At 45.0% G+C, this 12,575-nt stretch overlaps 1 protein-coding gene across 1 annotated transcript in view; it reads left to right on the plus strand.

The window, feature by feature from the left end:
* CRKL (CRK like proto-oncogene, adaptor protein) overlaps positions 1–12,388 on the plus strand; it is a 43,483-nt gene extending 31,095 nt beyond the window's left edge. Inside the window, exon 3 of the mRNA XM_005567891.4 lies at positions 8,363–12,388. Within this exon, the coding sequence (XP_005567948.1) occupies positions 8,363–8,497 (135 nt within the window). The 3' untranslated portion in view covers positions 8,498–12,388. The remainder of the gene's footprint in view (positions 1–8,362) is intronic.
* The last annotated feature ends 187 nt before the right edge of the window (positions 12,389–12,575 follow it).

Genomic DNA, 12,575 nt, shown 5'->3' on the forward strand with positions numbered 1-12,575 from the left:
TAATCTCTTAGGGATCATCATGGGTTCCTCCTACTGGGTAGCCTGCAGTGGTGTTGGGCCTGTATGTATTCATCATGAAGCATCTGACTCAGGGGTCCATGCAGCAAGCTTAAAGCCTCCCAGTGTAATGGGGCTGCTGTCTCTCACTTCACGTCACGTTCTAGCAACGTGAAGCCTTCTTACCAAGGCTTCTCGGAAAGGCCCACAAGTTAGCATTCACCTTAAGCAAGAATCTCAGGTGTGTTCTACCCATGTCGTGGTGGTGTGTGTGGATGTCTGGTGCCCGAGGAATCATTTCCACTCGCCTCCTTGGACCTTTCTTTCGTCAGGACTGGCCAGGATCCTCTTCCACCCTTCTGTCTTTGACATTGTGTCAGTTGTCCTTCACAGCATCTCAGCTTTATTTCTTCGGTACCAAAAGTGCTTTTTTCCCTTGATTATAATACCATGCAAACATAGGAATCTTTAGAAAGTCCTTTAGAATTTTAGAAGATTCTCCTATTTAAAAATATATACATATATGTGTGTGTGTGTGTGTGTGTATATATATATATATATATATATTTTTTTTTTTTTTGAGATGGAGTCTTGCTCTGTCACCCAGGCTGGAGTGCAGTGGCGCGATCTCAGCTCACTGCAACCTCTCCTTCCCGGGTTCAAGCAGTTCTCTGCCTCAGCCTCCCAAGCAGCTGGGATTACAGGTGGCCGCCACCAGGCTGGGCTAGTTTTTGTATTTTTAGTAGAGATGGGGTTTCACTGTCTTGGCCAGGCTGGTCTTGAACTCCTGACCTCATGAGCCACTGTGCCCAGCCCAGAAAAAAAATATTTATTTATTTATTTATTTATTTATTTATTTTTTGAGACGGAGTCTCGCTCTGTTGCCCAGGCTGGAGTGCAGTGGTGCGATCTTGGCTCACTGCAATTTCCGCCTCCTGGGTTCATGCCATTCTCTTGCCTCAGCCTCCCAGAGTAGCTGGGACTACAGGTGCCCGCCACCACGTCCGGCTAATGATTTGTATTTTTAGTAGAGACAGGGTTTCACCGTGTTAGCCAGGATGGTCTCAATCTCCTGACCTCGTGATCCACCTGCCTCGGCCTCCCAAAGTGCTGGGATTACAGGTGTGAGCCACCACGCCCAGCTGAAAAAAATTTTTTTTAAAGGTTTTTGTTCCTCTTTCCTAATGTGTAAATTAAGTGAGAATGTCATGGAATTGGGGCCCTGGTGTGGTTCAGGCAGGGCCTGTCCCATCCTGGTCATTATGCTGACCTCTGTTTTCTGTGATAGCTGTTTTCTCATGATAGCTGTTGAGTGAGAAGAACCATCAGCTAGGGGTTCACAGAAGTTTATTCTCATTACTGCTCCCCCACTAAGAGCTTGAGGTTTATATAATTTGCCAGCAGTCCACCTTCTGTCTATGAATTTACCTATTCTAGGTATCTGATATAAGTAAAATGATACAATATTTGTCCTTTGGGTCTGAATTATTTCATTTGGTACAATGTTTTCAGAGTTCATCCAGGTTGTAGCATATATCAAAACTTCATTCCTTGTCCCAGCATGGGGTGGCTCACACCTGTAATCCCAGTGCTTTGAGAGGCCAAGGTGGGAAGATCACTTGAGGCAAGGAGTTTGAGACCAGCCTGGGCAACACAGCGAGACTCCATCTATACAAGAAATTAAGATAAATACTTCATTCCTTTAGGGCGAATAATATTCCATTGTTATGTATATATCACGTTTTGTTAATCCATTTATCTCTTGATGGATACTTGAGTTGTTTTCGTTTTTTTTGGCTATAGTGAATAATGCTGCAGTGGACATTGACACACAAATGTTTGAGTTCTTGCTTTCAGTTATTTTGGTTATATATCTCGGAGTGGATTTCTGGGTCAAATGGGTAATTCTGTGTTTAGTCTTTTTTTTTTTTTTTTCCCTTGAGACGGAGTTTTGCTTTGTTGCCCAGGCTGGAGTGTCGTGGCACAATCTCAGCTCACTGCAACCTCTACCTCCTGGGTTCAAGCGATTTCTCCTGCCTCAGCCTCCCAAGTAACTGGGATTACAGGTGCACGCCACCACACCTGGCTAATTTTTGTATTTTTTAGTAGAGACAGAGTTTTGCCATGTTAGCCAGGCTTGTCTCAAACTCCTGACCTCAACTGATCCGCCCACTTCAGCCTCCCAAAGTGCCGGGATTATAGGCATGAGCCACAGCACCTGGCCTGTGTTTAGCTTTTTGAGGAACAAACTGTTTTCCATAGCAGCTGTACCATATTCCATTCAACCAGCAGTGTGTAAGGGTTCCCTTCTTCACTGCCAAAAAAAAATTCTTCCACATCTTCACCAACACTTATTATTTTCCATATTTTTTATTATAGCCATCCTAGTGGGTGTGATGTGGTATCTCATTGTGGTTTTGATTTGCATGTTCCTAGTGACTGATGTTGAGCATCTTTTCATGTTGGCTGTTGGCAAATCTTTGGAGAAATGTTTTCAAGTTCTTTGCCCATTTTTTAATTGGGTTATTTGGGCATTTTTGTTTGTATTTTATTTTATTTTATTTTATTTTATTTTATTTTATTTTATATTTTTTGAGACAGTCTCTGTCGCCCTGGCTGGAGTACAATGGCACGCACGATCTCGGCTCGCTGCAACTTCTGCCTCCCAGATTCAAGCGATTCTCCTGCCTCAGCCTCCCGAGTAGCCAAGATTACAGGCGCTTACCACCATACCTGGCTAATTTTTTGTATTTTTAGTAGAGATGGGGTTTTACCATGTTGGCCTGAACTCCTAAACTCAGGTGATGTGCCTGCCTTGGCCTCTCAAAGTGTTGGGATTACAGGCGTGAGCCACCATGCCTGACCTTAGTTACTGTATTTAGGCTATTGATCCATTTTAAAAATGACTTTTTGTGTACAGTGTGAGGTAAGGTTTCAGAGTCTTTCTTTTAAAAAAGTGCTGGAATTACAGGTGTGAGCCACTGTACCTAACCAGTATTAACATCTTAATAATAAGTCTTTCCATCCATTAACACAAATGTTTTTGCATTTATTTAGGTCTTTAATAATTTTTGGTATGCAAATCTTTCACCATGGTTAAATGATTCTCGGTTTGTTTTGTTTTGTTTAGATGGAGTCTTGCTTTGTCACCAGGCTGGGGTGCAGTGGCACAATCTCGGCTTACTGCAACCTCCGCCTCCCCGGTTCAAGCGATTCTCTTGCCTCAGCCTCCCAAGTAGCTGGGACTACAGACATGTGCCACCACGCCCAGCTAATTTTTGTATTTTTAGTAGAGACGAAGTTTCACCATGTTGACCAGGATGGTCTCGACCTCTTGACCTTGTGATCTGCCCGTCTTGGCCTCCTAAAGTGCTGGGATTACAGGCATGAGCCACCACACCCAGCCTATTCTTGGATATTTTTATTTTAGATGCTATTGTAAATGGAATCACCTTTTTTTTTTTTTTTTTTTTTTTTTTTTTTTGAGACAGAGTCTCGCACCGTTGCCCAGGCTGGAGTGCAGTGGCACGATTCTTGTGCCTCAGCCTCCTGAGTAGCTGGGACTACAGGTGCCTGCCACCACTCCCAGATAACTTTTTTTTTTTTTGGTATTTTAGTAGAATTGGGGTTTTACCATGTTGCCCAGGATGGTCTCGAACACCTGAGCTCTGGCAATCTGCCCTCCTTGGCCTCCCAAAGTGCTAGGATTCAGGCATGAGCCACTGTGCCCCGCCTGGAATTGCTTTCTTAATTATTCATTACCAATATATAAGACACAACTGATATCTATGTGTTGATCTTGTACCCTGCAACTTTGCTGAATTTGTATCTTTTCTTGTGGAATCTGTGAACTTTTTTGTATATATGATCGTGTCTTGACTTCTTCCTTTTCAAAGCCCATATACTCTTGTACCACGGCATACTGGCCTGTGGTATCTTTAGCCGTGCCATCTACCCTTCCGAAATAAAATCTCTGTTAACCAGTAAACAGCCCTCTTGAATCAAGTTACTACTCTGAAGGATAGTGGTAATTTTAAGGAAGAGACGGAGTCTTCAGTATTAAAACCCTATTAGATAGCATTCAGTTGTGGGCTTGAGCACATGAGATTACTTGACTGCTACCCAGGGCACACAGACAGGGAGCCTAGCCCTCTAAAGTCTCTGTCTCTCTGGCTACTCTGATTCGGGTGCAGGTGCACAGAGAACATAGGGGCAGGCAGTAGACCCATGCAGCTCCGTGAGGGCCAGGGGTGTTTGTCTCCTTTGTGTCCCCTCTCGTATCTCTCCACAGCCTACACATAGATCTTCAATATTTGTTGAATGACTAGAGGAATAAAAGCCACAGAGAGCAGGATGATACCTGTCTGGTGATTACAGTACATGGACTTTGTTTTGTTTCAGCTATTTTGGGGGCTATAAGCGCCTTTGAGAATCCAGTGAAAGTTGTGCAGTCTTCAGAAAAACAACATACATTCATGGATTTGCATACAACTTGGCAGGATGTTCTTTGGTCACGGAGACCCATTCACGTCACCCAAGTTAGAATTTATGATTCCAGTGTCACCAGTGTACTCCTGATCTTTTATGTAACCTGAAAGCATGAAATCTCAGAATATCAGTACAGGGAGTGGAGACTGATTATGGAACCAAAAAACTGCTGTGACAACCAGTGCTTGGGCCCTCCAGTGCCTTGACTGCTCTTTGAATCAAGTGCTACATGCCAGTCAGTAGAGTCTTTTCCTGGACAACACTCTGGACAAGTAGGGCTGTAGGAAACTATTGCCAGCAGCAAGAGGTACCCTCTTGCTATTTAACTCATGGTAGACATAAAAGGGCTGACTAGTGTCCCTGGCATATGTGTTTTAGAGTTAATGTGTCCACTCCCCAGGTGCTAAGTGCGGCCAGCCCCAAAGATAGTATTTTGACAGTACTTATAATGATTAGGATTGTCCTGTTCCATAGGGTGAAAATTAATAAAGATGACGCATTAGGTATGTGCTTCCTCTTAATCTGTTGATAAGGTAAGCCACATCTTCCAGGTGTAGTTTGCCCCTTGAACCAAGTTGGTATCTACCTACATCAAGATTGATCTGCCCTCTGACTGCACTTTCAGGGATCATTTCTTTTTTTTTTTTTTTTTGAGACGGAGTCTCGCTCTGTCGCCCAGGCTGGAGTGCAGTGGCGCGATCTCGGCTCACTGCAAGCTCCGCCTCCCGGGTTCACGCCATTCTCCTGCCTCAGCCTCCCGAGTAGCTGGGACTACAGGCGCCCACAACCGCGCCCGGCTAATTTTTTGTATTTTTAGTAGAGACGGGGTTTCACCGTGGTCTCAATCTCCTGACCTTGTGATCCGCCCGCCTCGGCCTCCCAAAGTGCTGGGATTACAGGCGTGAGCCACCGCGCCCGGCTCAGGGATCATTTCTATAGTTCATTACTAGAGAAGTTTCTCTGAAGGTGTAGAGCACCAAAAACAACAACAACAACAACAACAAATTGATCCCTCCAGAGTGAGTGCTTCTTTGAACTGGATCCGTGTACCATGAACCCAGAGGAAGAATAGGGAGTGATGAGGGAAACAGCAAGGTGACTGCCAAGCTACCAACCATTTTAGGATCTCAGCACAAGCACTGTTCGGTAGAGCCATGGAAGAAGCTGGTCCATAGCCAGGCCTGTAACTGGGCAGCAGGCTGCATAACAGCCAGGATGTCTTTTCTGTGTTAAGATAGAAAACAGCATGAGGAATGATGATGGTGTTTTAGCATGTGGAAACTCCTGCAAGGCCACAATGAGGCACTAGTGGTCAAGGGGCCACCAGAAGTCTCTCAGCCATTCTCTTCCTAGGCTGCTCTTTGACCTACTTCTGCTGGTCAAGGTTCCCTCTGTCTAAGCAGTAGCTCCTTGATCCTATGCTCTGCAGCATTGATTTAGTAGTGTTTTTCTGCCACTTGCTGCTTTTATGTGTCTTCTCTCTCTCTCTTTTTTCTTTTTAATAGAAGCTAGGTCTCACTATGTCACCCAGGCTGGTCTTGAACATGTGGCCTCAAGTGATCCTCTACCTTGGCTTCCCAAAGTGCTGGGATTATAGGCGTGAGCCACTGCGCCTGGCTACACCAAGTGCAGTGACATGATCTTGGTTCACTGCAACCTCCACCTCCCAGGTTCAAGTGATTCTCCTGCCTCAGCCTTCTGAGTAGTTGGGATTACAGACATCTACCACCACACCTGGCTGATTTTTGTATTTTTTAGTAGAGATGTGGTTTTGCCATGTTGGCCATGCTGCTCTCGAACTTCTGACCTCAGGTGATCCACCTGCCTCGGCCTCCCAAAGTGTTGGGATTACAGATGTGAGCCATTGCGCCCAGCCTTTTTCTTTTTCTTTTCTTGAGACAAGGTCTCGCTCTGTCACCCAGGCTAGAGTGCAGTGGCATGATCACAGCTTACTGCAACCCTGCAACCTCTGCCTCCTGCGCTTAAGCGATCTTCCCACCTCATCCTCCCAAGTAGCTGGGACTGCAGGTGCATGCCACCATGCCTGGCTCATTTTTGTATTTTAGAGACAGGGTTTCACTGTGTTGCCCAGGCTGGTCTTGAACTCCTGGGCTTAAGTGATCCACCCGCCTCAGCCTCCCAAAGTGCTGGGATTACAGGTGTAAGCCACTGCGCCCAGCCACTTCGTGTTTTTTACACTATGTTATTATCTAACAAAGATTCATCGTGTATCCCACTTAAAAGACAAGTTTTTTGAGGATACGAACTGACCTGCCCATTTTCCATGGAATAGATGTTCAGTAAATTTTATTTAATTGTTTAGGTAGGATCATGTAGAAAGTATCCTGTTAAAGACCGCCAGACTCACAAGTTAATTGGAAGGTATGAGGTGTGAGTGTTCTTGGTAGCTTTCAGTCCCTAGCCTCCTCATCTCCATCTTCCCGTTGTCTTCCTTGGCTGCTCAGTATCCATCACAGTAATTTATTAGACCCCGTTTTCAGCCTGTTCCTCGTTGGTTTTGAGAGGACCCTTGTTGGTGACAAGGTTGGAAATCCTCTGATACATACAGTGCTGTGCTTCTCAGTGCTAATTCCAGCTCTTCCCTTCGTGCATCCAAAGGGTATGATCATTAGAGGGGGCGTGGGGCTGGGTTCTACTCAGGAATCTCTACTCAAGTAACAATCATTTGATTACTGTAAGACCCTTTCAAAGTTGGAAGGAAACTGAGACTTGGAGAACTTAAGCAGTTTGCTACAGTCATGTAGTTTCTAAAAGTGGCAGAACCAGGACATTTGTTTGGTGTCCTGCATGTTCCAAAGTTCATGGCATGGACCACTGGACTGTGCCACCTTGTGCCTGTTTTTATTTTGAGATGTAGTCTTGCTGTGTTGCACAGGCTGGTCTCAAACTCCTGGGCTCAAGCAATCCTCTCACCTCAGCCTGCCAAGTACCTAGAACTACAGGCACGCACCACTATGCCTGGTTCTGTATGTGTTTAAGCAGACGAAAGCTTATTTATTATTGTCTTAGATCTTAGGCGTGTCTTATATTCAAGTAGTGTTTTTATGGACCTGAGTACACAAAATAGAATCTTAGATTAGTGCTCTGCTGAACAGAGAGCACAATGTCTACAATGGCTACCACCTGAAGGTCTTTTTTAAAAATACACCTTTTTGTGTGATTTGACTTTAACTGTTCTCAGAATCATGTGTTCATTTCTATCCTGTTGGGGTTAGTAGCCAAAATAAAGGGTTGGTTTGGGGAGGAGCTGCTTTGTGCTCAAAAGCTGTTTGTGCGTGTGCGTGTTTTTGTTTTTTTGAGCAGGGTCTCACTCAGTTGCCCAGTCTGGAGTGCCATAGAACGATCACGGCTCACTGCAGCCTCAGCCTCATGGGCTCAAGCCATCCTCTCACTTCAGCCTCCTGAGTAGCTGGGACTAGAGTCATGTACCACTACACCCGGCTAATTTTTCTATTTTTTAGAAGAGATGAGGTTTCACCATGTTGCCCAGGCTGGTCTCGAACTCGTGACCTCAGGTAATCCCAGGAGTTCAAGGTACAATGAGCTGTGATCGTGCAACCGCATTCCAGCCTGGGTGACAGACCCTGTCTATAAAAAAATTAATGTGCATGGTGGTGCACGCCTGTAGTCACAGCTATTCAAGAGGTGGTGGTGGAAGGATCACTTGAGCCCAGGTGTTAGAGGTTACATTGAGTAGTGATCTCACCACTACACTCCAGCATGGCTAACAGAGTGAGACTCTGTGTCTAAATAATAATGTATGGGCCCTTTGGATAAGGTAGTGTTTGTGATTTAATGTAAACTGTCTTTTTCTTGTTGCAGAGAAATGCTAACTTTGTCTTCTTCATCCGTACAGGTTGGTGACATTGTGAAAGTCACAAGGATGAATATAAATGGCCAGTGGGAAGGCGAGGTGAATGGGCGCAAAGGGCTTTTTCCCTTTACGCATGTCAAAATCTTTGACCCTCAAAACCCAGATGAAAATGAGTGATTGCCGTTGCCCCGTTTCCTGCTGCTTTGTTGTTCTGCCTGTCCTAGTCTCCTTTGAAGTGGGAAAGCATTCTCTCTCATAGGCAAGTCACACTGCATTGCCGAAGTCCAGCTTTCTGCAGACTGGCAGTCGCACACACATTTGGAATGCACACAGCGACTGCCTCCTGACGTTTGTATCATAGTTGTATTGTCAAAGAGTAGCCGATTTTAGAGTTCTTTTGGATCATAAACTGGAAATACTGATGGAAGCACACAAGTGGAGAGAAGTTGACGAGGAAAGGGTCTTCCTTCTCATCGCTGCCTGTTTGTACATGGGACTGATTCTGTCGTGTTCACCAGAGAAAGCCTGAGGCCATGGCGAGATACTGCATGTTTGCTGTTCCACAGAGCAGTGGCTCAGCTGCCATCTTGCTTTTCTTTGGACAACAGGAACTGAACCTTAAGGAAGAGAGAATTCTGTTCTAAAACTCCAAAATTCGGCTTTTTTTTTTTCTTTTGGTTTGGTTTGGTTTTGGAAAACTAATTAATTAGACTTGTGTGGGGTTTTTTTGTTTTGTTTTGTTTTGTTTTTTGTTTTTTTGAGACGGAGTCTCGCTCCATCACCCAGGCTGGGGTGCAGTGGCGCAATCTTGCCTCCCTGCAGTTTTCGCCTCCCGGGTTCAAGCAATTCTCCTGCCTCAGCCTCCCGAGTAGCTGGGATTACAGGCGCGCACACCACGCCCAACTAATTTTTGTATTTTTAGTAGAGACGGGGTTTCATCATGTTGGCCAGGCTGGTGTCGAACTCCTGACTTCAGGTGATCCACCCGCCTCAGCCCCTCAACGTGCTGGTATTATAGCCATGAGCCGCTGTGCCTGGCCTAGACTTGTGTGTTCTAAACAGGTTAAGTAGCAGGTTGGGTTTTTATGATAGTGCAAGGAATGACACATGCCTCTGAGCTTCTAAACTGAAGCTGCTGTAACTAAAGGAATCTGAAAAGAACAACCCTGAAGCAGAGGCCTTTATTGTCTTGGTTGCCAGTAGTAGTTTGTTTTGCCATGTAGCAGAAAACACACAAAATAATGCAGCTGTGGTGTGCCATGCCATGTGCACAGCCCCTTGGATTACTTTGTTTTAAAAAGCATCAGAGTTGGGGGGTACTTTAGGGAAACCTTTGCTTACCTTGTTTGCCAGTGATAAGAGCAGTGGGTTGGAGGGCAGTTGGCCAGTTTTCTGTTCAGCTTTTCAGTGAATGTACCCCTTTAAGGTTAAGACTTAAATTCCCCTAAAAAGTGGGGTTGTTCATAGAATCATTGGACTCATTAATGAATCGTTAAATTCCACTCACTGAAGCCCAGACCTCCGTACCCAGGCCCAGTCTCACCAGGCTGCCAGAGAAAGTTGGTGCTGCTGATACTGGTCTCACAGTCTAAGTAAGTGTCTGATGCTCCCAAGCAGTGGAAATGCAGGCTCTGGAAATTGGTTAATGTATTTGATGTCTTAGTGTTTTAGTGACTAGGGAGACCATTAACCAGTTTATCATTAACCACTTATCAGTGTATTGATGTTAAAGCATTTCCCTGTTAGCTAAAAGAGGCCTGTTCATACAAGCCAGCTGGTATATATGTGTGGTTCATCCGTCATCTGCTGCTCATGGCAGACTAGAATTCTGGGAACCCTGTGTAATTCAGTCTGTTCTCCCTTCTGGGCCCTGGTAAAGACAAGCCTCAGCTTATAGTGAACACAGCAGACCTAGAAATGTAGCAACAGCCTAATGAGTAACTGTCATTTACTGAGTATCTGCTGTGACTGTGGCCCTGTCTGGAGGTTCCTAGGTTTTGAGATTTAGAACAATGCCTTCTGGAGACAGAACCAGCAAAACAACCATTTTTCAATTTTTCTTTAAATCAGTATTCTATTAGGCAGATAACTGCCATATTCATGAATCTTGAGAGTGTTCCCTGTGACAGAATTAATGGTCAGTTGGGAAAACTATCACCATGGCTTCCCATCTATGGTTCTCCTCTAAAATTCTTAGAGATTAGCCCTTCCTTGCCAGTGAGAACGGTGGCCGCCTCCTGCTCTGCATGGTCTGCGGCAGTTGCCGCTTCTGGTTAGGTGTGTCAGGTTGGTTTATTTTGGGCTCAGGCCTGGCGTAGCACCCACAGGTGGCAGATATATCACAGAGTCCCCAAACTCTGCCTAGAAATAGTGTTTGCCCTTTAGCCAGTGACCTGGTTCATCCCTGCCCAAGTTGAACCCTGAGTGGAGTTTCCAGCAGAGGGATGAATGTGCCTTGTTCAAGGAGGGCACAGACCCTTAAGCCTTTTTCAAACAGATTTAGCTGAAGGACTTGACACCTTTGAATTACAGCAGTTGACTTAGAGCGCAAGAAGTCTGTGGCCATTTTGGAAAGCAAGGTTTCCTTTCAGCCCTGTCTACTGACCAATACCCCAACTCACCTTGTGTGGCGCACTTCAGAATCAGATATACCTAGAGTATACCTGTGGTTTGGTTTTATAATTAATCAGCTCATCACTTCAGCCCATGAAAATGGCATCCAGGGCTGTCAGGAGATTCAGAGCTCAAAACAAGGCGAGCTTGAGTTCTGCACTCCTGATACGTGCCAAAAGTAAAACTTTTTTACTTACAACCTTGTCAGTTTTTTAAATCAGGCAGGGATATTCTCTTTTTCACACTAAACATATGAAAGCAGCACCCCTGCCTCAGCTCAGCTTCGTGCCTGGGTTCCCCACTGGTCTGGGAAGACAGTTGTGCTCCATAGAGCAGTGCAAATCTGACCTAGAGGGTGGGTGTTCGTAACTGCTACTTGCTCTGCTCTACCATGTTTTAAGAAATATTTGGATGTTAAATTAACTCACTATGGTTTTTCACCTGGGAAGGAAACAAATTACATACTAGAGGGCATTGACTGTTTGGTTATAAACTTGTGTATCCTGGGAAGGACCTGCGGTACAGAAGTCAGCCATGTCTGTGCTGTGTGGAACCACCTGACGACATGGTTAACGAGGAAGATGATGTGTTGACCGGCTGCCGTTTGAGGACTTTGGTCACCCAGACTAGACACCTTCTGTGCTCATGTTTGGAAAGCTGAAAGGGAAGGACAGCTGTGCCCTCCTGGGAGCTCACGTGTCCCTGGCACTGTGCTAGCTTTCCTTTACAGCTGTTTACAGACAAGGCAGGCCTGAGGAGGATGGCCACTGCTCTTGTGATGTTTGCTCAGAGGAATATGAACATTTTATTTTTGAAAAGGGATGATGTGGTTTTGTGCCAGGTGTTTATAATTTAATCCTTTAATATTATGGTTATTAACCTCTTAAACGTGAAAGAATTCTTGATTGTTTTAACACAGTACCTAAGACTAATGCTTTCTGTGGACACCACTGAGCTCTGCCTCAACTCCACCCTCTGGGACCGGAGAACTATGCCCCTGGAAACTGCTGTCGGTGTGGACACTGTGCTGGTTCTATTTTCTAAAGGAGTAGAAAGACAGGTCTCTGAGACAGGATCGTTGTCCCTGCAGGAGGAACAGTGGCCTTGCTTCTTAGACGGTCTTCACTGTGTGTTTTAAAACAAAAACAACAACAACACCGTAAAACTCTTTTGACCTGTAATTTAAAGATCATAAACTTCAGGCAATAATATTTTCTGTGTAAGCTTTTAAAATTATTTTTGGGGATCATAGCTTGTTTTATTTTGTGCTATAAAATTAACAGTATTAAATGACTTATATTCTTAGAACACATCGAGTGTCTTTTCTTAACAGATTAGTGCCTTTTTATTTTTGTATTCCGTTTTACGTTACTGGTCCCAGCATCAAAACCCTTGTTTCCATGGCCTGTTTGTATATTGTCTCAATAAAACTTGCATCAGCCGGTGGTGGCGGCAGCTTCGGTGTTTCAGTGTCTCCTCAGTCAGCCCCCACTAGCCTCCTGGCAGTTGAGCAGTGGTGAAATCTCTGATGCTCCTCAGTGACCCCTTAGTGCTGCTGCTGACCAAGAGCTAGAATGAAGTCTTGGCATCCGCCCATTCCAACACTCGGGTACCCAGAGGAGAGCACTTGGGGTATCCCTCC

The sequence above is a fragment of the Macaca fascicularis genome, chromosome 10 (assembly GCF_037993035.2).
Source record: "Macaca fascicularis isolate 582-1 chromosome 10, T2T-MFA8v1.1".
Lineage (NCBI taxonomy): Eukaryota > Metazoa > Chordata > Mammalia > Primates > Cercopithecidae > Macaca > Macaca fascicularis.